The sequence below is a fragment of the Nycticebus coucang genome, chromosome 19 (assembly GCF_027406575.1).
Source record: "Nycticebus coucang isolate mNycCou1 chromosome 19, mNycCou1.pri, whole genome shotgun sequence".
Lineage (NCBI taxonomy): Eukaryota > Metazoa > Chordata > Mammalia > Primates > Lorisidae > Nycticebus > Nycticebus coucang.
The window spans coordinates 3,636,676-3,663,706 of record NC_069798.1 but is presented as its reverse complement, the minus strand read 5'-3'; the positions used below and the strand labels follow the sequence as shown (position 1 = coordinate 3,663,706).

The following is a 27,031-nucleotide window of genomic DNA, read 5'->3' as shown; positions in this document are numbered from 1 at the left end:
GAGCCACTCTTGCAAATTATTGAACATGAAGAGGAGATTATGGGAACCCGGATTCATACCTGTTTGGTCAGAATATAGGTAGCAACGTGGCACTTGTGACTGGCGGCTGAAGTGAGGATGGTTTTGTGAGTCTGAGCCCTTAAACCTATGGAGTCTGACGTTAAATTTGGGCAGTTAGTGTTGGAATTTAATTGAATTGTAGGACACCCAATTGGTGCCTGGAGAGTTGAACTTTAGTTATTGATGTGGAAAAAAGCTCACATACTTGGTGTCAGAAAACTGCTCTTACGGTAACTCTTATGTTTAATGGTTTGAGGAACTGCCCAACTGTTTCTTAAAGTAGCTGCCCCATTTTACATTCCAGTTCTCCAATTTCTCTATATCTTTGCCAACACTTGCTATTTTCTTTTTAAAAAATTCTAGCTGTCCTAGTGGGTGTGAAGTGGTATCACATTTTGAATTTGATTTATATGTCCCTGATGGTCGTTAATGTTGAACATCTTCTCATGTGCTTGTTGGCCATTCGTGTATCTTCTTTGGAGAAATATCTACTGAATTCCTTTTCCTATTTTTAATTAATTATATACATTTTTTGTTATTGAGAGTAGTACAAGTCTTTCACTTCCTTGTTATAGTTTATTCCTATTTATTCTTTTAGATGCCATCACAAATGAAATCGTTAAATTTCATTTTTTTCAGTGTTCATTGCTGGAGTATAGATATACAACTTGTTTTCTTCTTCAGTTTGTATCCTGTAACTTTGCTGAACTCCTTTATTAACTCCAATATTTTTCATTGTATTTCAGGGGCCAAGCTAATGTATCATTTCAATTTTAGAACGTGTGCTGTTGAAGCTAACACTACAATGGTTTTCTTGTGTTCTTGTGAGTTTTCTGTATAATATCACACCATCTGTAAAAGGAGAGTTTTAATTCTTTCTTTCCAGTGTGAATACTTTTTGTTTTCTTTCCTAATTGCCCAACCTAGAATTTCCAGTACAATGTTGAATGGAAGTGCCAAGAACAGACTTATCTTTCTCCCGACCTTAGTCTTTTACCATTAAGTATGATGCAAACTATGGGTTTTTCATTGATACTCTTTTCAGTTTGAGGGACTCCCTCATATTCCTAGTTGGCCGAGTACTTTGTTTCTTGAGGTTGTTGATTAATTTGTACATATTTTTGAAGTTTTCAACATTTTTGTCTATTATTGCTCTCCTATTGTCATTGTGATCAGAGAACATGCTTTGAATGATTTCAGTCTTTTAAATTTAGTGAAGCTTGTTTTGTTGTGTAATTTATGGTCTGTCTTGCAGAATATTCTATATACACTAGAGATGGATATATTTTACTGTTGTTGAGCAGACTTTTATATATTTTTTCTAACTTTTTTTTAATGGGTCATTTAAAGAACTTTACAGCATACTGTTCTGTAGGTATCTGATAGATCTACTTGGTTTATAGTGATCTTCAAGTCTTCTGTTTCCTTGTTGGTCTTTCCTTTGGGCTATTATTGAAAGGGGAGTTTTACAAATGCAATCAGTGTAACCTGGCTTACTGTACCCTCAATGAATCCCCAACAATAAATTAAAAAAAAAAGAAAGGGGAGTTTTGAAGTCTCCAGTGGTCATTGACCTGTTTGTTTCTCCTTTCAGTTCTGTCTGTTTTTGTTTTGAATCATTTGGAGGCTCCATTATTGGGCTCCATTATTAGGTACATATATGTCTATAATTGTTGTATCTTATTGATGGATTTACCCCCTTCTCATTGTGTAATATTCAAGAGACAGTATTTTGTTTACTGCTAGCATAGTCTTTCTGAGTTTCTTGGTTACCGTTTACATGGAATATCTTTTTCTATCCTTTTACTTTCAACTGATTTGTGTCTCAAAATATAAATTGAGTCTGTATGGGAACATATAGTTGGGTCTTGTGTGTGTGTGTCTGCCTACCAATTTCTACCTTTTCATTGGGGAATTTAATCCATTGTCATATTACTGATAAGGAAGAACTTATTTCTGCCATCTTGCTATTTGTTTTTTCCATACCAGATCTTTTTATTCAATTCTTTCATTTCTGCTTCCTTTTATGTTATTTTCTAGTGTACCATTTTAGCTCTATTATGTTTCTTTATTATGTATTTTTAACGAAGTTGCCCTGGAATTAGAATTAACATTTTAATTAGTTTAGATTAATATCAACTTAATTTCAATAGTGTAAAAAACTATTTGTTTATGCTGTTACTGTCACAAAATATATCTATATGTTGTATTCTTGTCAACACTGGTTTATAATTACTGCTTTATGCTATTGTCATGTAAATCAGAAAGAAATACAAAGAATATATTCATACTGTCTTTTATATTTACCTTTGTAGTAACTTTTACCTATGTTCTCTATTCATGTGGATTTGAATTATTGTCGTATGAAGAACTCTCTTTAGCATTTTTTGTGCGGTAGGTCTACTAGTGAGAAGTTCTCTCAGTTTATCTTAATGTGGTAATGTCTTAGTTTCTCTTTCTTTTTTTATTATTTTTTATTAAATCATAACTTTGTACATTGATGCATTTATGGGGTTCAGGGTACTGCTTCAATATGCAATGTGAAATGTTTACATTGAACTAAGTAACACATCCATCACAATTATACTCATTTCCTTTTTTTTTTTTTTTTTTTTAGATTTATTCCTTTTTTTTTGTAGAGACAGAGTCTCACCTTATCGCCCTCGGTAGAGTGCCGTGGCATCACACAGCTCACAGCAACCTCCAAATCCTTGGGCTTAGGCGATTCTCTTGACTCAGCCTCCCGAGTAGCTGGGACTACAGGCACCCGCCACAACGCCCGGCTATTTTTTTGTTGCAGTTTGGCCGGGGCTGGGTTTGAACCCGCCACCCTCGGCATATGGGGCCGGCACCTTACCCGCTGAGCCACAGGTGCCGCCCACAATTATACTCATTTCTTAATTCTCTTTCATTTTTGAAGGAAATTTTGCCAGATAAAGAATTATGGGTTAACAGATTTTTTTCTTTTAGTACTTTGACTATGTTATCCCATGACCTTCTGGTCTTCGTGGTTTCTGATGAGAAGTCAGCTGTTAATGTTGTTGCTGAATAACTTCTTTCTTGCTTTTTTCTAGATTCTTTGTCTGAAAGCCCTAGCTAGAGCAATTGGTCAAGAGAAAAAAATAACAGGAAGTCAAATTGTCCCTTTTTATATGATTTTACATCTAGAAAACCCTAAAGACGCCTCCCAAAACTCTTAGATTTGATAAATGAATTCAGTAAAGTTTCAGAATACAAAATCAACATCTAAAAATCAATAGCATTTCTATTCACCACTAGTGATCTAGCCAAGAACCAAATTAAGAAGGGAATCCCATTTAAAATAGCTACCAAAAGAACCACGGAGGTAAAAGATCTCTTCAGGGAAAACTGTGAAACTCTGATGAAAGAAATTGTTGATGATGCAAACAAATGGAAAACTGTCCCATGCTCATAGATCAAAAGAATTAACATTATTAAAACAACTACACTGTCCAATGTTGTTTTTCACAGAGTTAAGGAAAAAAAATTCTAAAATTCATATGGAACCAAAAAAGAGCCCTAATAGCCAAAGCAGTCCTAAGCAAAAAGAACAAACCTGGAGGCCTCACAAAACTGATTTCAAATTATATGTCAAGCCTTCAGTAACTGAAACAGCATGGTGCTGGTATAAATGTAGACATGTACAAGATCACACTGTTAAGTTAGCAAAGTTAGCCTAGGAAAAATGCTGTATACCTCACCTCATTGCTGAATATCACTATGGTCACCTTTAAAGTCCTCCCCTTGGGAAGCTGTGCACTGACCCCAGTGCCTGGTCCACCCTTCAGAACAGTTTTGGAACTCCTTCTGGACTGGCCATCAGAGCTGTTATATGAGGTCTGGCAAATAAGTTCGTGAACTTGTCATAGAGTGCTTTTAAGGGTAGACTAGGTGCTGGTGTCTGTGCACAGCTTCCCAAGGTGAGTAGTTTGAAAGTGACTATAGTAATATTCAGCAGTGAGATATGTAGCATTTTTTGTAGGACGAGTTCACAAACTTAATTGTCAGACCTTCTCTACTTAAGCTCAAAAGGAATGAAGAAAACCATGCCAAACAGAAGATATAAAGCAATAAAGTCCACAAAATGTGATAAATAATACTTAATGTTTTCGTTTAGAAAAGACTAATTTTTTTACTGCGTGAAGGCAAGGCAGATGTACCAGAACTACACACAGACACATCAGAAATAGCCTGACTTAAAATGTATGTCACAAAGATCTGGGGACAGGTGTTACTCTTCTCAATGACAGTCTCATGTAGGAGGGAAGATAAGGATGTTACAGAATAATTTTATTACATTTTGTATTTTTTTTTGAGACAGAGTCTCACTCTGTCACCCTTGGTAGAGTGCTGTGGCGTCACAGCTCACAGCAACCTCCAACTCCTGGGCTTAAGCAATTCTCTTGCCTCAGCCTCCCGAGCAGCTGGGACTACAGGCGCCCGCCACAACGCCTGGCTAAACACTTTATATTTTTATGTAATTTTTGAAGTCAGGATTTTTAAAAAATAAAACATTGGAATGAGAAGAAGGAAGGATAGACACAATCAACAAAGGCAATCTTGATGAAAAACTGTGATGTTACTAAAACCCTGACTTTGTCACAGATCAATTATTCTGAAGGTTAGCATTCCTTTTCTAGAAAAACAGCTATTGCTAGATCATATGATATGGTGAAGGTATATTTAGTTTGTAAGAATCTGCCAAACTGTCTTCCAGGGTGTATGTTACATTCCTATCAGCAAGGCATGAGCACTCCTGTTGTTCTACATCCTTGCCAGCATTTGATGTTGTCAGTGTTTTAGATTTTGCCATAATAATAGTGGGTAGTGGTATCTTTCATCGTTGCCTTAATTTGCAATTACCTAATGACAAATGATGTTGAGTATGTTTTTATGTGCTTGTTTGCCATTTGTGTATCTTTGGTGAAGTCTATTCAGGTCTTTTGCCCATTTTTTAAATTGGGTTTATTTTCTTATTGTTGAGTTTTAGAGTTCTTTATATATTTTGGATAACAGTACTTCATCAGATATGTTTTCTGTAAATATTTTGCCCTAGTGTGGTTTGTCTTTTCGTTCTTTCAATCTTGAGTCTTTTCATTTTTGTGTTCACCTTCTCACTCTTCCTTTTTCCTCCCTCCGTCCCTCCTTCCCTTCCTTCCTTTCTCTCTCTCTCTCTCTTTTTCTTTTGACACTGGTTCTTGCTCTGTTGCCTTGGCTAGGGTGCAGTGGCATCATCATAGCTCACTGGATCCTTAAACTCCTGGGCTTAAGCAATCCTCTTGTCTCACCTTCTGAGTAGCTGTGATTATGGCATGTGCCACCATACCGAGCTACTTCTTCTACTTTTTGTAGAGAGAGGGTCTTGCTCAGGCTGTTTTCAAACCCCTGACCTCAAGCAGTCCTCCCACCTTGACCTTCCAAAGGGCTAGGATTACAGGTGTGAGCCATCCCACCTGGTCTGTTTATCTCTTGAGCTCCTGGGTACAACACACTTTCTTTCTCTCTCTCTCTGTCTCTCTCTCTCTGATAACAGCAGCCATTGATGATCATTTTTTTTTTTTTTTTTTGTAGAGACAGAGTCTCACTTTATGGCCCTCCGTAGAGTGCCATGGCATCACACAGCTCACAGCAACCTCCAACTCCTGGGCTTAAGCGATTCTCTTGCCTCAGCCTCCCGAGTAGCTGGGACTACAGGCGCCCGCCACAACGCCCAGCTATTTTTTTTTTGGTTGCAGTTCAGCCGGGGCTGGGTTTGAACCCGCCACCCTTGGTATATGGGGCTGGCGCCTTACTGACTGAGCCACAGGCGCCGCCCGATGATCATTTTCAATATCCGTTTTTTATTTGCTGATAAAATGGTGATAGTCTGTCATTTCTTCTTGTTAGCTAAAGATTTTGATAAAAAGAAACATGGCTACATCAATACTTTATATATGAAATGCAGGATACATGCTTGTTTTTTCCCCCCTTTTTATTATCCAGCTATTCAAAATAATGAGGTGGTCCCTCTAGTATCCTCCAAAGGTGACCAATAAATTTCATTGTTAAGGATCATTATGAACTCACAGATTTAAATAAATTGATGTATGATATGTTTTAGTTCACTGCAATTGTTAATTTCTTTTTTTTCGCTGCAATTGTTAATTTCTTTTCTTTTCTTTCTTTCTTTTTTTTTTTTTTTTTTTGAGGTGGAGTCTGTCTCTATTGCCTGAGCCAGAGTGCAGTGGCATCATCATAGCTCACTGGATCCTTAAACTCCTGGCTGAAGTGATCCTCCTCACCCTCCCGAGTAGCTAGGACTATAGTCACACACCATACCTGGCTAACTTTTTTTATTTTTTGTGGAGATGGGCATCTTGTGATGTTGCCCAGGCTGGTCTTGAACTCCCGGGCTTAAGTGATCCTCTTGCTTTAGCCTCTCAGAGTGCTGAGATTATAGGGATGAGCCATTGACCTGCCTGGATTTTTTGTTTCTTTTTTAAGTTTAATCAGAATACAGTCATATGTTGTTTAATGATAGGGATACATTCTGAGAAAAGTGTCTTTGGTGATTTTGTTATTGTGTGAGCATCATGTGCAAACCTAGGTAGTATAGCCTACTATCCCACTAGACTCTGTGCGACAGCACATATTCCTGTATTGCTCATAGGCTACAAACTGGTATAGCTTGTTATTGTCCTGAAGCAGCAATTGGAAAAAAGTGGTAAGTACTTGTGTATCTAAACATATGTAAACGCAGCAAAAGTACAGCAAAAATACAGTCTTATAATCTTATGGGACATTGTATATGTGGTCAGTCATTTAATTGTTATATGGTGCATGACTATAATTCATAGGGACACTTTTAAAAATCAAATAGTACTCGTGCAGAAAAGAGTTACAGCAAGCTTGAGATGCAATCCTTAGAAAAGCCTGCTGCAAGGCTGGCCCTTGCTTGTGTCTGAGAACTTGAAGGTTCCTTACAATGATATTACATAAAACTTTTTCAAATATAAAAGTGGCTCACCATGCCTACACCATGCAAATAATAGTTTATGCTGAACACCTGCTTTCTTTCTGGGAGTCTTGAATTTTGGTTTCAGACTCAACATAGGCAGAGGGTACCTACATGATCAGCCTTTAAAAAGAATATCTAAAATGCTGCTGGTAGACTTAATGTGACATGTGTTGCTAGTGGAATTGATCCTCTAGCCTGAGGGTGCATTGGGAGGGTAAGGTGCTGAGAGAGGACCCCATCTTCACCCCATGTGCCTTTTCCTTTGCTGGTTTTCCTTTGTATCCGTTCTCGATAATACATCAATTTTCAACCGGTTTGTCATGGCACACTGGCGTGCCATGAGAGGATCCTAGGTGTGCTGTGAACATTTTTAAAGATTATTAATTAAATTATTTTTGAAAGAAGTTCAGAGCACAGTTCAGTACATTCTATTTTTGATCAACATAATTTAGTGTGCTGCTGAAGTTTATAGGTTCATGTGTGCCATGAGATAATAAAGGTCGGAAAACCCTGCTATAATAGATCGCTAGCTGTGAGTACAACTGTGCTGAATTCCGTGTCTTCTAACACATCACAGCTCCTGAGGTGGCCTTGACAACCCCCGACCAAATATTACAAGACTTAAAAAGGAAAATACTGTCCCTGCCTCGTTCCTGCATCCCTCCCAGTCTTTTTTTTTTTCCTCTCTCTTTTATTAGCTATTTCTTTTGGTATTTATTCTCTTTTTTCTAAATAATAAATTGCTGTTTCTTGAGATACTGGTTTTTGATATTATCTCTTGACTAGGTATTACAGTAGATGAGGATTTAGGTCTCTTACGCCATTCTCCGGTTCCCAGCATTTCAGTTCTCTACTATGATCATGTCATGATGTTTGATTGAATCGGTATTCACTGTTTTTATTATGATGACTAGACAGTTACACTGTGTAGTATTGAGCCAAGCATTGTACGGTTTCGTTTTCTTATCTAATTTTTCTTTCTCCTAAAGTTGATAGTGGTCTCTTATTTTCTTTTGCTTTGTTTACTCTCTTCTTATGATAAATATATCCCAGAAGCTCTAGTGGCCCTTTAAAATGTCTTAGTATTCTTTTCCATTCAGTCAGATGTGTTTTAAGTTCCACTAATCCTTGGAGCTCTTCTTCCGTCTTCACTGTGGACTAGTTAGGTGATCAAAGGTTTGCTTTTCCTGGGGCTTCTCTTTGCTGTTCTCCAGGGTTGAATCTCAGTCTTTCTTACTGTTTAGTCTACTGCCTTGTTTTTTTTTATTTTAGGGATTCTTGAGAAACTTTATAGAGTTTTGAAGATGTTTCTTTATTGTCTTTAGGCTTCTAGTGTTCCTGTTCCCAAGTTCGTCCTGATCCTTTGTGAACCCTTTCTGCCTCCCTCACTCACAGGATACTTGTAGTTTCTTCTTTTTATTATACACTGTGCTATGAAGTTTCACAAGGTGCTTTGTTCCAGGTTGCTTCATTTATTGTGGGGGTGCTTAGTGCTGCCTTATGATCTGGCCACTCTTGTTCTTAATTCTGGGATAGTTTCTTCCTATATGATTAGAAGAACAAGAATGTATCATGTGTGAATACACTGCTTATGACATTCCCAAATGGTAGGTTAATACTGGTTTGCCAGTTCAGTTAATAGTGTTTGGTGTGTGTATAAGGTATCAATAAACCAATATTTGGATTCCCTTGTAGAAGGTTAGGTTAAAGACTTTTAATTTACAGATTTTTTTTTAAACTGTAAAAATGAGGAAAGGCTGCTTTTAGTGAATTTAAGCCTGGCGTTTATTAATACAGAACCTTTATAAAATACTGAATCTGTTTAACTTGTAAACTAGTTAAACAAGTTGTTGATTTTCTGGAATTAGCCCTTTTCTGTTTAGATATTATCAAGTTTAAAGAACCAGATTTATTCTTGAAAGCTCGTTTCAGAAGACTTTAATTTAGCAATCTCTAATTTCTTTTTCTCTATTTATATTGCTTTGTTCTTTTGCATGGGTGAGTGATTCTTACTGTGTATGCTGAATAATTCTGGAATATGAGCAGAAAAGACTATTTTAAGAACAAGGTATATCCTAGTTCTTTGGAGAAGTGAATGTTTTTAAACCATTGTTAAGTTTGAGTCTAATTTTATGAAAATTTTTTTGCTTCATCTCAATTGTAAGTGTCATAACTGTACTTTTTACTTGAAGTATTATTCAGTTTCAAAGGTGAAATTGTTTTTGATTCTAAAGTAAAATTCTAGATATGTGACTTTTTGGCTTTATTCTCTTTTTTTTTATTAAATAATTGGCTTTATACTCTTAATAGTTTTTCTTAGATATTGCAGAAGTAATGTTTTGCACCTTCAGTTCTCGCTGGAGAGAAATTTTCTTTTTTTTTTTTTTTTTAAGACAGAGTCATATGTCGCCCTCTGTAGAGTGTTTTAGCATCACAGCTCACAGCAACCTCAAACTCTAGGGCTCAAGCGATTCTCTTGACTCAGCCTCCCAAGTAGCTGGCACTATAGGTGCCGGCCACGATGCCCAGCTATTTTTTTTTTTTTCATAGAGACAGAGTCTCACTGTACCGCCCTCGGGTAGAGTGCCGTGGCGTCACATGGCTCACAGCAACCTCTAACTCTTGGGCTTACGCGATTCTCTTGCCTCAGCCTCCTGAGCAGCTGGGACTACAGGCGCCCGCCACAACGCCCGGCTATTTTTCTGTTGCAGTTTGATGCCCAGCTATTTTTAGAGATGGTGTCTCATTCTTGTTCAGGCCGGTCTTAAATCTGTGAGCTCAAGCAGTCCACCCTACTTCGTCTCCCAGAGTACTAGGATTACAGGTTTGAGCCACTGCTCCTGGCCTGGAGAGAAATTGTTCTTTTACACAGGAACCAGTGTGTGCTTTCTTTTTTGAATGATTGGAAATAGACATTCCTGTTGTAGTGATTTGGGGTTAAGGGGATGGATGCTGCCATAAAGGGGTCCATCTTTGAAAAGGAAGGTCTGTATTTTTTAATGTCTCACAATCACATCTCTCGGAAGTATTCATGGCCTTTTTTTCCCTTCTGAGTTTTTATTGAGATATAATTTATATTCAGCAAAATGCACAGTTTAGTAAGTTTTAACAAATATTTACATACCTATAGCCTGCATGCCTGCCAATGTAGAATGTAGCCATCAACCCACAATGTCCTCGCTTGCTAACTCAGTCCCTGCCTTTCTCCACACCCCCACGACCACAGTGCTACCTTCTTTTAATCCCTAGATGACTTTGTCTTTCTAAACCTTCATATAAATACTTTAATACGTTGTGTACCCTGTGGTGTCTTGGTGTGCTCTCTTTTGAAATATGGATTGTTCTTTATAAAAAATGCTGAGTAATGTTCCATTGTATGAATCCAGTCTTCTGTTGATGGAAATGAGGGTGCTTCTAGTTTTTAGCTATTTATGAATAAAGTTGCTCCTATGATTAATCTTTTTGTGAATATATGTTTCCATTTCTCTTGGGTAAATAAGGAGCAAAATTGCTAGGTCACATGGGAAAAGTATGTTAAACTAAAGATACTGTCAAACAGTTTTCTGAAGTGATTAAATTATATTCCCATCATCAATTGTATGAGTTCTGGGTGCCCCATATATCCTCACCAGTGTTAGAAATTGTTCTTTTAAAATTTTAGTCATTCTAGGTGATGTCTGTTAATAGTTTATTATGATTTCTAATTTGCATTTCTTTGATGTTTCATCATGTGGAGTTTTCTCTGTGGGCTTACTGACATTAGTATTATCTAAGTCAAATATCAAAAAGACTTTCTAAATTTAAAATGTTTGTGGGGGGAAGCAAGAATTGCAATTCATGGCATATACTCAGATCAAGTTGTCTTTGAAGAACAAAAAGAAGAGTATTTTATTTTAAAAAGAGAAACGTTACATATTGCTCTTTTAAAAAGTACTTTGGCACTTGTAAGATTTGGGGGAGCTGATTAGCTCTGATTGGTAAGTGACTGCCGTGGGTAAATCTGGTCTTAGAGTCAGCAGATTGTTTAGTAGCTATTAGATAAAACTGGTTTCAGGTTATAGCAGGAAGTTTCACCAGTCAGACTGGCAGAGAATTACATTCTTGGAGCAATGTTAGGTGCCCTGGGTGCTTTTCCCCCAGCTTCTTGACTGTTTTAGTTAGGTATGACAAGAATGACCCAATTTGTATGGTCAACTTTTATAACATGTTTTTCTTTGTAAAGTGCTCAACTCTGCCTATTTTTGTGTTGAATTGTCTTTTTCTTATTGTGGATAAAATCTTTTGGCAGGTCACATATGCACACAGAACAAATACATTCTTCAAGTATACAGCTTGACTGTCCATCTTCTTTTATTTCCTTTTTTGAGATAGGGTCTCACTCTGTTATCCAGGCTAGAGTGCAGTGGTACCTTTACAGCTCAGTGCAGCCTCAAACTCCTGGGCTCAAGTGATCCTTCCTCCTCAGCCCTCTTTAGTAGCTGGGACTACAGCTGCCTGGCTAATTTTGCTATGTTGCTCAGCCTGGTCCCTCCTGAACCCACCAAAGTGTTAGCATTATAGGAGTGAACCATAGCACTTGGCCTCTGTTTTGATTCAGTCATAAGTCAGCAAATATTTCATTAAGAGTAGTTTTTGCAAGATAACCTGATAGTTTTTTTGAGACAGAGTCTCTATGTCATCCTCGGTAGAGTGCTGTAAGTGTCATAGCTCACAGCAACCTCCAACTCTTGGGTTTAAGCGATTCTCTTGCTTCAGCCTCCCAAGTAGCTAGGACCACAGGTGCCCGCCACAATGCCTGGCTATTTTTTTGGTTGCAGTTGTCATTGTTGTTGTTTAGCTGGTCCAGGCCAGGTTCAAACTCGCCTGCCTCTGTGTATGTGGCTGGCGCCTTACCCACTGAGCTACGGGCGCCGCCAGGTATTTTATGAATAAAACTCTTCTTGTTTATCAAGCTAGTATGGAAACCAAAGAAAAATAATTGTGAACTAGGAGATAATGTAAACATAGGTGTCACATAAAAATGTAGGAATTCTTCAATCAAAGAGCATACATTTAAAATTTTGGTAGATATTACTCTATTGTTTACCATAAAAAGATTGTGTTAATTTATACTTCTCCATTAGTAGATATTCTCATGAATCCCTATTTCCTCACATCCTTATCAACACTGGATTTTATATATATTTTTTGTTCTTTTTTAGTCTCATATTAGTAAAATGATAACTCATTGTTTCAAAAATCATCATTGAAGTTGAACATTTCTACGAACTACCTGATCACGTTCTTTGTCTAGTTCTCTTGCTTTGTTTCTATTTTTGATTTGTTAAGAAGTCTTTGCTTTTAAAATAAATCAGTGCTTTCACAATTTGCAATTTTTTTTTCACATTTGCATGTCTTTTGACTTTATGGTCAGATTTATCACCTTGGTCTCTTATGACTTGTGGATTTTTAAATTGAAAAATAATCTTAAAAGTGAGTGCAAAGAGAAAAAGTGACTCCAGTAGTATTTCACATGACAGTTGAAGAGGAATAAAATCTAATTCAAGTAATTTTTAAACACAATATTTTGACTTTGTACCTCTGTACAGTGAAAAGAAAAGCAAACAGATTTTGACTCTTCTTATATTTGTTGTTTGTTCTGTTCATTGTAGTGAAACTATTTTGCGTGTGTTTTAGGGTTAAGTAAGTGTTCCTTTGTTATAGTATAACTGCAGTACAAAATATAATAGTTATCAACACATGAGCTAATTCCATACATTGTAGAATTATAGTTAGTAAGTAATCTATAATTACGTGAATCCTTAAATATATCATTTTACTATTAGAAATTTTAATTATGATATGAACTCTTCAAGTGTAGTTACATAAGTAATCTTTGTAATTCATTATTCATAGTTTTTTGGTCACAACTTAAAGCAGTGGTGTGGTGCTGTGGTTTATGCCTGTAATCCCAGCACTTTGGAAGGCCACGGAGGTGGGAGGGTCACTTGAATCCGGGAGTTCGAGGTTAGCCTGAGCAAGAGTGATACCTTGTTTCTACAATAAGTTCTTAAACATTGGCTGGTGTGGTGGTTGTACCTGTAGTCTCAGCTACTTGGGAGGCTGAGTCAGGAGGATTGCCTGAGCCTAGGAGTTTGGGTTTGAGGTTGCAGTGAGCTACGGTAATACCAGTGCACTCTAACCTGGGCGGGGGGAGAGAGACACAACAGAGACCCTGCCTCATAAAACAAATGATAGCAACAATAACATCCACAACAATAGTAAGATTTTACCTTGGGTGGCAGTCAGCCTTTTACAATGGTGAATTCCTTCTAAAAGGAACTCCATATTCTATGTTGAGAATTCTAACTATGATTTTTGTTTGATTGATTGATTTTTTTTTTTTTTTTGAGATAAAGTCTCATTCATTTACCTGGGTAGAGTGGCCTGCCATCATCCATAGCTCACAGCAACCTCAAGCAATACTCTTGCCTTAGCCTCCCAAATAGCTGGGACTACAGGAGCCTGCCACGCCTGGCTACTTTTTTTATATTTTTATTAAGGATGGGGTCTCTCGTTCTTGCTCAGGCTGGTCTTAAACTCTGAGCTCAAGCAATTCACCTGCCTTAGTCTCCAAGAGTGCTAGGATTACAGGCACGAGCCACTGTGCCTGGCTTTGTTCGATTTATTTTTCTAATACTTGTTGATGCCAGAGCTTTTGACTCTTTTGAGACGTGATATGTGTGATGTATGAAATGTAACCTGAAATAAAATGAAAGAGTATTTTTAAAGGTGGGTTGTGGAGGAAAATTTTTTTATTTATAAATACAAGATTAAATGCTGTACTGTATATTGGTAGTGTTTTGTGCTTTGGTTGGTGTTAGGTGACTCCACCCATGTTTTTTTCTCTCTGTGTAGGTGTAATGGATAGGTAACAGAGAAGACCTTGTCACGGCATCAGCATGACGGAGTGCTTCCTGCCCCCCACCAGCAGCCCCAGTGAACACCGCAGGGTGGAGCATGGCAGCGGGCTCACCCGGACCCCCAGCTCTGAAGAGATCAGCCCTACTAAGTTTCCTGGATTGTACCGTACTGGTGAACCTTCACCTCCCCATGACATCCTCCACGAGCCTCCCGATGTAGCATCTGATGATGAGAAAGACCATGGCAAGAAAAAAGGAAAATTTAAGAAAAAGGAAAAAAGGAGTAAGTTCCATTTTTCCCCTGTGTTTTAGATATATTTTAGATAAACTTCCGTCCTAATCCATGTACCAGCTGTCTTCTGGAAGCATGTCAACTCAGAGACTCTGGTTTGCTTTTCTTTTCTTTGTTTTTCAGGGTCTCAGTATAGAAGAGTTGCATTTTAGAATCTTAATCTCACAAATAAAAATACTGAGTTTCCAGATATGGCAGAGTTTTACAGTGTCTGTTTCTTGAAATGGTCATTTAAAGTAATATATACAAATTATTATTAATATTGGAATTTTGGCCTTGTAGAAACTTTCTTGGGCAGGTTGGGTACACTTTATTGGAATCTTTCATAAAGTAGGTATTCATTTTCTTAAGTAAATGTCATGATGCCTTCCATTTATAGGTCCTATTCGGTAGAGAGGATGAATCATTTAAGAATAGCTATTTAGTCGTGTAGCTCGTGTGGCTCAAAGAGTAGGGCACTGGCCCCATGTACCAGAGGTGGTGGGTTCAAACCCTGCCCCGGCCAAAAACTGCAAAAAAAAAAAAAAAAGTCATTAAGAATAGCTATTTAATATAATAAAAGCAAATAAGTTACTTTAAGTATTCTTTTATTTTAGTCTTTGTGATATTTTGATATTGTCTTTGTGATAATTTGTTTTTTAAGCATGTAGACAGATATAGATAGACAACATAGAGCACACAAATTGTGTGCAGCTTGATGAGTGGGTATGCCTGTGTTAACTACCACAAGGGTCTGGAAATAGAGCATGTTCAGCACCCTAGAAATTCTCTTTTGCTGCCTTTCCAAAAGGAATGCCTCAACTCTCCCCAAAGTAAGTGCTGCCTGATTTGGAACTTGTTTAAATGAAATCATATTTCTTTTTGCATCTAGTTTCTTTTGTCCAATATTATGTGTTAAAAGAAAAACTTTAGACAAATTAAATTTAGCAGAGTTTAATTAAGCAAAGCATCCTCAAATTGGCAGCCCCCAGAACCTGACAAGGTTCACAGTGACTCTGTGACTGCCACATGGTCAAATAATATTTATGGACAGAAAAAAAAGGAAAGTGAGGTATAGTAAAAGCTGGATTAGTTATAGCTCAGTGTTTCCTTTATTTGAACACAATTTGAATGGCTGGCTGCCTTTGGCCAAAACTCTGTGTACAAGAGTAGGTTACGGTCAGTTTATATATCTAGTTATGTTACAGTTCATTATGTAGGAGAAAATTTTGGACCAAACTTAAAATATGTAAGGAGGCAGCTTTAATTTAGCTTGTTTTAACATATGTTTGTTAGATTTATTCATGTTATTCCATGTAGCAGTAATTCATTTTTTTGCTGAATATTGTTTCATTGCACTAATATACTGGACTTTATCCATTCTACTGTTGTTGCTTATTTGTGCTGTTTCCAGTTTTTGGCTACTATGAGTAGTGCTTCTATGAGCATTGTCACACATCTTTTGGTTTATATGTCTATGCATTTCTGTACATATATGCCTAGACAGTGGAATTGCTTGCTCATAGGCCGTATTTCAGCTTCAGTAGATCCTGCAGAACAGTTTTCCAGAGTGGATATGCCAGTTTACATTCTTATCATCAATGAATGAGAATTCTAGTGGCTTTATGTCATGATATTTTGTCTTTAAGTTTTTTTAGTTTTTGTTTGTTTTGGAAACTCATTCTGTAGCCATGCTGGAGTGCAGTGGTCTGATTGTAGCTTACTGCAATCCCCAATCCTGGGTTCAAGCAATCCTGTTGGAATAACCTCCTGAGTAACTGGGACTACAGGGGCTATGTGGTGGCTAATTTTTTAATTTTTTATAGACATAGGGTCTTGCTGTGTTGCCTAGGCTGATCTTGAACTCCTGGGCTCAAGTGATCCTCCCTCTTCCGTCTTCCAATGTTCTGGGCTTAAAGCAGCCCACTGTACCTGGCCTGTTTTTAAGATTTTTGCCATTCTAGTTGGTATGGTATTTTAGAGGGTAAGATATGAAATATCTTTAATGTTTGTTATAAAACAGCTTGAAAATTTTGGACTTACCTTGGAATTAAAATACAGCTTCATAGCTAGCTAGCTAAGGAAAAGAATAGAAGAGCTATACAAGATGGCCCAGAGATCGCCATATATACATCCATGTGAAAAATGGAAAATTATAACTAAGTGTACCTTTATTTACAAAATATTCATTACAAAATTTTACAAAGAGATGGCCAACACATAGAGCACCGATTTTCAACCAGTGTGCTGCGAGGGGTTCTTAGGTGTGCCTCGAAAATTTTTAAAGATCATTAATTAAATTATTTTTGAAAGAAGTTCAGAGCACAGAAAGTATATTCTTTCTTTTTAACTTTTTTTTTTGATCAACTTAAGTGTGCCGCAGAAGTTTAACTAATAAGTTCAAGTATGGCATGAGATGAAAATGTTTGAAAAATACTTATGTAGAGAATATTTTGTAATGAATATTTAGTAAATAAAAGTACATTTCGCTAAAATTTCCCTATGCATGGTGAGTTTAGAGGCAACTTTTGGGACACCTTGTAGGTATTAAACAACAAAACCAAACTCTGGCAACGCTGATGTGGTTTTAAAGTAATTAGGCACTTTTGACAGTGTGTAAAATCCCGACCTTCTCATGGAGGAAAGTGATCTGCCAGACTGGCCATACCCAAAGATGGGGAATTTCCAGGTTCAGTCCTTTACTCAAATAAGGCTGCAGTCCCTGCTGTGGTCTCCAGAAAGAACTTAGCAGTTTTTGACAGGAGAGTAAAGTGTGATAAAGGAATAACTAAAGCATATAAACAATAGTGCAGTTTTTTTTTTTTTTTTTTTTTTTTTTGTGGAGACAGAGGCTCAAGCTGTCGCCATAGGTAGAGTGCTGTGACATCACAGCTCTCAGCAACCTCCAGCTCCCGGGCTCAAGCGATTCTCTTGCCTCCTCCTTCCAAGTAGCGGGACTTGGGACTTCAGGCGCCTCCCAACGCCTGGCTAGTTTTTTTTTTTTTTTTGGTTGCAGCCGTCATTGTTGTTTGGCAGACCCGGGCTGGATTCTGACCCGCCAGCTCAGGTGTATGTGGCTGGCGCCTTAGCCGCTTGAGCCACAGGTGCTGAGCCCAGTAGTGCAGTTTTGTGTCATGCTTTGCAATTGCCTCAGGTAGCAGGCACCAAATAGGATACAGGTAGGCAAAGTAATTACAGTCTGTAATCTGAAAATACAAAATGCTCCGAAATCTGAAAAATCTGCCATTTTTCGAGCACTCACACGACACTCAAAGGAGATACTCACTGAAGCATTTCAGGTTTCAGATTTTCAAATTAGGAATACAGAACTGTTATAATGCAGATATTCCAAAATCCTGGAACATCCAAAATTTCAGAATATTTCTTATGTCAAGCATTTCAGATAAGGGATACTCACCCTGTAATTTGTTAAGGGACATGATTCACATGATAAAATGATACTTACTCTATCTTATGGAAGGAACAGTTCCGTTATTTTTCTATGCAGACCTTTTCATGTGTATTTATAATGTTTAGTTTGCCAGAATTCCACTTACACTTACGTACCTGTATAATGTAAAACTAGTTTCCCCACCTACTAGAGTAAGCATGGTAACTGTCAGCTTCTTGTTGCCCTCTTGTGGCCAGGGTATGTCGCTGCAACATCTCTTTTTAGCTGAGAAGAAAAACTGTAGCTAGTGCCAGGTGGCACTATTTTTTTGATTGTGTTCTCAGAAAACTCATGGACAGTTTGACACTGAACAAACATATAACTTATACTGTATACATTCCTTTGGCAGCTGAAGGCTATGCTACCTTTCAGGAAGATAGCTCTGGAGATGAAGCTGAAAGTCCTTCTAAAATGAAGAGGTCCAAGGGAATCCATGTTTTCAAGAAGCCCAGCTTTTCTAAAAAGAAGGAGAAGGATTTTAAAATAAAAGAGAAACCCAAAGATGAAAAGCATAAAGAAGAAAAGCACAAAGAAGAAAAACATAAAGAGAAGAAGTCAAAAGACTTGACAGCAGCAGATGTTGTTAAACAGTGGAAGGAAAAGAAAAAAAAGAAGAAGCCAATTCAGGAGCCAGAGGTGCCTCAGGTTGATGTTCCGAATCTCAGACCCATTTTTGGGATCCCTTTGGCCGATGCGGTAGAGAGGACCATGATGTATGACGGCATTCGGCTGCCGGCAGTTTTCCGTGAATGTATAGATTACATGGAGAAGTACGGCATGAAGTGTGAAGGCATCTACAGAGTTTCAGGTATTGGGGACATGCACTTGGTGGTTTTTAAAAATTAACTTCACTTTCATATTTCCAAGGAGGAAAAGTATTAACTTGAGTAGAAAATTTGGCTTGAGCCCTAAGCCTTATTCATTTCCTTGATCCTTCCATTTGCACAAAAATCCTCACCCCCTCTCCTTTTTGGTGTTTGGGCGGTTTCATTTTTTATGATATTTCCTTCTGTTAGGAGGATTCACACCTTAGTGGTTCGTAGCTTGCAGCAGCCAGCACTGGGACAAAGTGAAGCATACGGATAGCATCTCTTAACAGGACGTGTGTTCAGACCCTGCTTTTTCTTTCCCTTTCTTCCTTGTCTCAGCAGAGGCTCAGTGGTGTGAGGGCCATCAGCAAGAAAAGGAAAGATGTCTGTGTGAAGGCGTCTTCTGGGCCAAGAGGCACATTTGTTGATGTAGTCACATAGTGCATTTCCGGAGCTTAGCTAAGAGGCATGAAGTGGTTTTTTTGAAGGTGCACGACTCTGGTAGCTACTAAGATACCAAGTTGATGCCTGGAGGGGACTGAGTGAGCTTCTATTCCAGCTTCCTGTTCTACCCTGTTTCCCTGAAAATAAGACCTACTTACAGGAAAGATAAGACGTCCCCTGAAAATAAGACCTACCGCATCTTTGGGAGCACACCTTAAAATAAGACGCTGTCTTATTTTCGGGGAAACAGGGTAAAACTCCACTTGATATATTGTCCTTGGATTAGAGGACATATCTGATATTAAACTGATAGAAACTGCTACACTTGATTTTCACTAAAAGGCTGAAAACCAATGAAGTGTTCCTTTCCAAATGTTTATTCCCCAAATGTGAATGCTTCTGTTAGCCATATGCAGCTTTCACATACGTTATTGAAATGGATTTTACATTTATCTTCATCCTATGTCCATATAAATTTAAATTTCATACTTGAAGGTGTTTCATATTGGGTACCTAAATTCAAGCAAAATGTTTGTTACTCAAAATTAAAAATATTTCTTTCTTTTCTTTTTTGAGACAGAATTCTATTCTGTTGCCCCGGGTAGAGTGCCGTGGCATTCAAGAGCTCACAGCAACCTCCAACTCTTGGGCTGAAGTGATCCTCTTGCCTCAGTTTTCCTACTTTTAGTAGAGACAAGGTCTCACTTTGATCAGGCTGGTCTTGAACTCTTGAGCTCAATTAATCCACCTGCATTGGCCTCTCAGAGTGCTAGGATTACAGGCATGAGCCACCGCGCCCTGCCAAGTAAAAATACTTCTTACAAGGCAGTACAACTTTTTGTACTTTTAGTATAGGATGAAAGTCCTGACTGGTAGCAGCATCTGTATTCCCCATCATTACATTCCCGTTATTCACTTTCTTAGTACGTCATCAACTTCTGTTTAGAGATGTATTTTATAAAACTGTCAGTCACACATATTTTCATGATGAGTTGTTAAATCATTCACATTAGAATATACAGAGAAATTAGACTTAGTTTTTCCATTTAATTAGTTCATACATAGTTCTATAAGGTTGATTTGATATTTAAATTTTGTTGAGAAAGAGCAGGTATTTTTGATAATTGGGAAAACTTTTACAAAAATCCAGTAGATTCCATGCTGTCATTAATAGTATTTTGGCTCAAATGCTACTGTTTAGAAGAAAATAAATTAGGAATTAAATTTAAGTTTATAACTTCTTTTTTTTTTAGAGACAGTTTCACTTTATTGCCTTTGGTAGATGCTGTGGCGTCACAGCTCACAGCAACCTCCAACTCTTGGGCTTAGGCGATTCTCTTGCCTCAGCCTTCTGAGTAGCTGGGGCTACAGGGACCTGCCACAGTGCCCGGCTATTTTTTGTTACAGTTAGGCCAGGGCTGGGTTTGAACCTGTCACCCTTTGTATATGGGGCCAGTGCCCTACCTATTGAGCCACAGGCGCTGCCAGTTTATAACTTCTTCGTATTAACATAAAACCAATGCATTTAAATGAATTTGAAAATTTGATTTTTAAAAATTTATGCAAATTGATTCTTAAAAATTTAAACATTAATAACATAAGTTGCTTCTCTCATGGTCATGATAGGCATAAAGAAATTTTTAGTTAAAGTTTCTCTGAAAAGTTTCTACAGCTTTGTTTAAAGGATTCTTTTGTCTCTGACCTATTTTTACTGTTTGAATTCTTTTGGAAATTCGGACTTGTGGAATCCTCTTTATTTGTGTGTGAAGACATTCAGACTTTTGCTCTGAAGGACTGAGCTCTGGCTTTGGTGAATTTTTTATTTATTCTTTAATTTGTGGTTGTGCTGGGCAGCACACCTTGTACTACAGTTACGGCCAAGACTATTTTTTTTTTTAAAACGTGTTCTTTGGGCATTCCCCATAACAAATTTTATTTGTCACGTTGCAATTTTCAAACATTTGTACATCTATTAAATAGAAGCTACTAGTACTGACTTCTATTTATCTTTGGATGTTTATCTTCAGAATTGTCAGTGAATTTATATTACTTCTGAAAGCAGAATATAGCCTCAGATGCTAATTATAGTATAGTTTAGTGTAATTCCACATTCATTTCTGATGAGTCTTTTCTTTCTGAATGGTAATCTGTTTTTTTGCTGGAGATTTTGGTTCTCATTTATTCGTATATTCTAATTTTAAAACTAATACAAAGACAATGTGAGTGGCTTTATAGATTTTAATTTGCTGTGTGTTTTGTACCTTTTGCATTAACAGGTACTTGTACGCTCTTTCTCTTTTTCCCTGAAAGGCTTTACTTCAGGGAAAGTAAAGGAGGGTATGGTTTTTTAAAGGAAAACATTTTAGTAATTTCAGAGTAACAGCAAGCCAAACACATATTCTAATAGTCCATTTGTGTAGGGAAAAAATTAAATATATGTAAGAAAGAGAGAAGGTCTTTGCCAGGAATTTCAGTTAAAGTTGTTGCTCATGTTTTACTCACACTATGATAAAAATAAGAAACTGGGAATTATTTTCTAACTTTTCTATCTTAAAGATCATGCAAAAATAAATTCATATTGTTTTTTTTTATTTGGTGCTGTTGGTTTTATTTTGTCAATGTTGGGTAAGTTAAAGATTTATTGTAATGCCATTAAATAAGGAATGCCAAAGCCCAGATGCACCATAGTGATTGTAAATGCTGTCAGATTAGATGACATTTACTGTTGGAAACTGCCAGCCTTAAGTTGTGGCCTAAACAGTTGGTCTAAAGCGTAACAAAAAAAGTTACTTTGTGTTTTCTGAGCAATGAGGTTGTCACTGAATTACACTATTTAATGCACTTTGGACTAAAGATACATAATGTTTGGATAACATTTCTTTTGTGTGTTAGAGTGTCTTTCTGTCCAATAAAAAACCAAAACAATTTAATTTTAGAAACCCAAACTTTATTTATTTTTGTTCCAGTGTTGTTTAGATTAAGGAAACACTTAAAGAATCCAAACTTTAATATAGATTTTAGTTGGGGACTATATAATGGAGGATAATTTTCAAAGAGTTTATTTAGATTAACTAACTTCCCTTTTGTGGTTTCAATTTTTACTTATAAAAAGGCAGTTTACTCACAAATTTTCGGAACATATGTTACTAAGTTACATGTTATGTTTTCAGTTTTGTGAGTAGTTTTAAAAAGTGGTTGGTTGCGTGTGTAGGACAAGACTTATACTTGGATTGTAGTTTAATTTTTGCCTCAATTTTTACCTAGCTACCTTTAAATTAAAAAAACAAACAAAATTTCCCAAAATAATTGGCATATTTGTTTAAAATGTTTCTGTTTGCCTTTTTTTTTTTTTTGAATATTGAAATTTTCAATTGTTAGCCTTTGGTTAAGTGAGTTTATAGAGTAATTACATGACCCTTGTGCAGATAAGTAATTCATAAGAAGAGTTTTGTCCTTATTGGTCAGGTGGCTGTTCTTGGATCTCCCCAGCAAAGATGAGTATACAGATAAAGAAAGCTTATGTGTTTGATTTTTTTTTATTGTTCTCTCTTCTTTGAATTTAAATGTTTTAAGGAATTAAATCAAAAGTGGATGAGCTAAAAGTAGCTTATGACCGAGAGGAGTCTACAAACTTGGAAGAGTATGAGCCTAACACTGTAGCCAGTTTGCTGAAGCAGTATTTGCGAGAACTTCCAGAGAATTTGCTTACCAAAGAGCTTATGCCCCGATTTGAAGAGGCTTGTGGTAGGACCTCAGAGAGTGAGAAAGTACAGGAATTCCAGCGCTTGCTCAAAGAACTGCCGGAATGTAATTATCTTCTGATTTCCTGGCTCATTGTGCACATGGACCATGTCATTACAAAGGAACTGGAAACTAAAATGAATATTCAGAACATTTCTATAGTGCTCAGTCCAACTGTTCAGGTACGTGGTCTTCCCTTCACCGTCCCCTCTGGTTCTGACACTGGGAGGTGGCAGAGGACACTTCTGTCATTGAGTCACATGTGAAGCAATTAACTGGGGAAGGTAGATAATGGATTCGCTTGACTGTAGGTGTCTTTCACAGTGTGGACAGTGTTGACATGTAATATGACAAGCATAAGTTGACTTTTAGCCTGTACGTATGTAATTTGAATGTAATTTAGTCTTTGCTGTGGGTTTATAAACAAGTTCCTGATCACAGTGTTCTGTGATTACCAGAGGGAGGAGCAATTGAGAGTCCATCTGAGCTAGAATTTTAAAGATGTTATTTATTTCATCAGATAGCATTATTGCTTAATTATATCCACATATATCAAATTCCAGCAAAAAGGGGCCTAACATTAATTTGTTTTGTCAGGAGTTTACCTTGAGAATTTCTTTGGTGGAGTTGGATCCTGGAAAGGCTTATTGTGGGCTCTTAGTCAAGAATGTGTTCCAGGGAATTGAATAGTGTGTGAATTAGTGTCTTTTAACAACAGAAGTACCTGGCTTTTCTCGGTTGCTGCTCACTTGGTGCTGTCATAGAGTGTATGTTTTGCTTTAATTGGAGACACTGATATTTTACTCAGGTCCCCCCACCAAAAAAAGGATGGTGGCTTTTTTTTTTTTTTTTTAATTTTAAGCCCTCTTTTTGGCCCGTATTCTAGGCCACCATAAATCATTAGAGTGTGTTTTCATTTACTAAAGATTCTTTGCTCTTTGATTATATTTGGTTGCTATATATTTCTCAGACTTCAATTTCATTCATATTAGTTGGGATTTCTGAATCTGGTAAATAGTAATTACACTGATAATATTACCATAATAGGAACGATAGTATCACAGAGATTCAAGTGTGTTGTAAGAGTAAGTTTTAGGTAGGAAGTAATTTTTTATTAGGTTTACAGCCAGCCTCATCTGAGTCTTCTAGCACATGAGTGCCAGCTTTGCAACTGCAAATGCTCTCTTTTCTCTTATAGTCCTGTTAACAGGTCTCAAAATAAGTTGCAAATAAGAAACATAAGATGTTTTAATTAGCTAATATTGTAGTGATAGAAAAGAACAAACTGGTCATCAGGGTCTCCATCTTTTTCTTGGCTTTTTCTCTCCTTTAATTCCTTATGGTGCTTGAGTATGTGATTCAACTCATATTGTGCCATATTCTTCTTAAGTTGGCCATCAATTAGCAAAGCCTGTATTGTCACTACTAGGTGGAATTTCCCTTCATGTGGCCAGTAATAAAGGATGCACTATGTGGGCAGCGCCTGTGGCTCAAAGGAGTAGGGCGCTGGCCCGACATGCTGGAGGTGGCAGGTTCAAGCCCAACCCCAGCCAGAAACTGCAAAAAAAAAAAAAAAAAAAGGATGCCCTATGTGATAGACACAAATAAATGAAATAAACATGGGAATTTTAATAGGTTTCTTATAAATCTTTTAATTTTTTTTTCTTAGATCAGTAATCGAGTCCTGTATGTGTTTTTCACACATGTGCAAGAACTCTTTGGAAATGTGGTTCTAAAGCAAGTGACAAAACCTCTGCGGTGGTCTAACATGGCCACGATGCCCACGCTGCCAGAGACCCAGGTTGGCATCAAGGAAGAGATCCGGAGACAGGTGTGTGCCCTTGGTCCCCCACACCTGCCCGCACACCTGCCCCCTGGTGGCCGCTCTGGAGGCAGTGATCAGCTCTTGCTTACAGAGCACTTTCTTGTGTCTGGACCTATGTTAGGCATGTTCTTCCCAGCATGCTAAAGTCAGAAATTACCATTTGGTGCTATATCATGCCAAAGAAGTCAGAATATCATGGTGGAGGATCATAGTTTTTGAATAAAAAAGAATTTTGCTCTGCTCCTAATTAATAACTAGTTTTAGGCAAGTTGCTTAACTTCCTTAAGCCTTGGTAGTCTCATTTTAAAATGGACCCTCTGATAGGGTTGATGTGACAGTTACCACAAATGAGATAAGGCATGACACGTGCCAGGCGCGGTGTAGACAGTCCATAATTGTCTGCTGATCTGGACAAGGTGCTGTCGTCAGTCACAGTTTACAGGTAAGAGTCTAGGGAACTTAAGTAACTTACTGTGTGTCACAGTGTGACAAAGCGCGAAGCTACAGAACCATGTTTTCAGCCCTAAACTTGGGCTTTTTCACCATGCTACTTTGATATGAGAAGCACTGCCATGTGTTTGGGGGAGGGCCAAACAGAATAAAAAATTCAAGACTGAGAAGTTTAATGATGTTAGATGATTTATTTGCAGGCACATTATCAAAGCCCTGCTGGCTTTCCTTCCCTTTCATCTGCTCTGAGCTCCCATTTCTTATTAGTTGATGGTGCTGGGGAGGAGGTATGAATAAGCTGTCAGTAAACCATTAAAAGTAAGTGAACTGAGCACCTAATTCCCAGGCAACAAATAATAAGGATGGTTTTCAGTCATGTCCTTGAAAACATAACTAGTGCCATTTCACTCTAATGAAATAAAGGATAATTGAAAAGTAGTTGATTCTGCATCTTTAGAAATCACGCATGTTGTTAGCTTAACACAAGACATAGAATGCTATTTAGTGTGTGGTATTGCTTTCCAGGAGTTTCTTTTGAATTGTTTACATCGAGATCTGCAGGGTGGGATAAAGGATTTATCTAAAGAAGAAAGATTATGGGAAGTACAAAGGATTTTAACAGCTCTCAAAAGAAAACTAAGAGAAGCCAAAAGGCAGGTGAGTTATATTTGTTCTATTATTGGTACATTATTGGTACATTATTTTATAATAACATATAAAAGAATGTGCCAGAGACTTTCGTGTACTATTTTAAGTTATTACTTTTTAAAGTATCATATATATATATGTTACTTGAAGGTTTCCCAATGGGAAATTTATACAATCAAATGTTTCCAATTTTGGGTTATTGATAGTTCAGCCTGGTATCAGTCATGTTTCATTTAATTTAGATAAAGTTGTTTTTTTAATTAAACATGATTTTACTGAAAGATGTTTTGTCACTTCCTTCTTGGTTATACCTGTAAACAGCTTTCTAAAGATGAAAAGCAGGTTGGATGATGAGATATCTTTGGAGACTAGTGGGGAATTTGAGAGGTTTGGAATTACCTCTTTGGAAATGTATTGAACGTCATCTGGAAGGCCCTGAGGGCCAGGAGTGACTCTTTACTTGATAAGAGGGCTGTTTGGAGAACATGAGTCAGACTTTTAATTTCCTCTAGTTTAGTGTATGTTGCTTGCTGCTGGGCTTAGTTTGCCAGAATCCCAAATCTTTGTACCATCTTACAGTCCCCTGTGTAGCTTCAGCTGTACAATCCAAGTAGCACAAGGATTAGTTAGCACTTCTAGAATTTGAGAAGGTAATAAGGAGTTGCTGTTGTGGTTGTGTTAAAAGACAGAGACAACCCCAGTACTTGTGTTTCTTTGAGGGTAGGGTTCTGTGTCCATGTGGTGGGAAGCTGTGTGTGTGTGTGATGGGGGCACATTCAGGGGGTTTTCACACGTGCATCCCAGGGCAAGCAGTCTAGCAGACGCTGTGTGTTTTCTTCCTTCTTTTCTCCTGCTGGCTGGATTATCTGTCTTTTGCTTCCTATGCCTGTTTTTTGTTCTTGTTGTTAAATTTTTCCTTTTGTGTATCAGCCTGGTAACCAGGCATTAGTGACTGACCACACAGGCTTCACGGGGGGTTGTAGTTATTGATCGTACGGCATTGCCAATCAGCCTTGCATGAAGAGTCCCTGACCTAGGACAGGGCTGATGGAGGTTTGGCTTTCATTTCTCTTGCTTCTCCATCTGTCTTGGATAAAGGAATCACAGCCAGTATGAGAAGGGTTGGGTCTACCTTTACTTTATTATGATGCTGTGTTTTCATGTCTGCTTATTAAATTCACAAGATGCTGAGAAGATTCTACCAAATTGATTTCAACTTTGAAGAATTTGTCTTTAAATGACTTTTAAAGACAAAAGTATTATAATTTATCATATGAACAGACTAAAATGACAGACTACATTCTAGACATGCACTGTCTAGAACCTAGACTGCATTAAGGCAGGAAAAAATGACATAAACATTATAGTGGAAGGGCAGCACCTGTGGCTCAAGGAGTAGGGTGCTGGCCCCA

The 27,031-nt window shown here is 37.5% G+C and overlaps 1 protein-coding gene and 1 non-coding gene across 2 annotated transcripts in view; one reads left to right on the top strand and one right to left on the bottom strand.

Moving 5' to 3' along the window:
* Positions 1–27,031, top strand: part of RALBP1 (ralA binding protein 1) — a 41,933-nt gene that overhangs the window by 6,414 nt on the left and 8,488 nt on the right. Inside the window, exons 2-6 of the mRNA XM_053571360.1 lie at positions 13,976–14,263; positions 18,052–18,510; positions 22,529–22,878; positions 24,366–24,527; positions 25,497–25,628. Coding sequence (XP_053427335.1) covers positions 14,020–14,263; positions 18,052–18,510; positions 22,529–22,878; positions 24,366–24,527; positions 25,497–25,628 — 1,347 coding nt within the window. The 5' untranslated portion in view covers positions 13,976–14,019. The remainder of the gene's footprint in view (positions 1–13,975; positions 14,264–18,051; positions 18,511–22,528; positions 22,879–24,365; positions 24,528–25,496; positions 25,629–27,031) is intronic.
* Positions 19,121–19,310, bottom strand: LOC128572239 (U2 spliceosomal RNA). Its single transcript, XR_008376137.1, has one exon. It is a non-coding gene; the product is annotated as a U2 spliceosomal RNA (small nuclear RNA).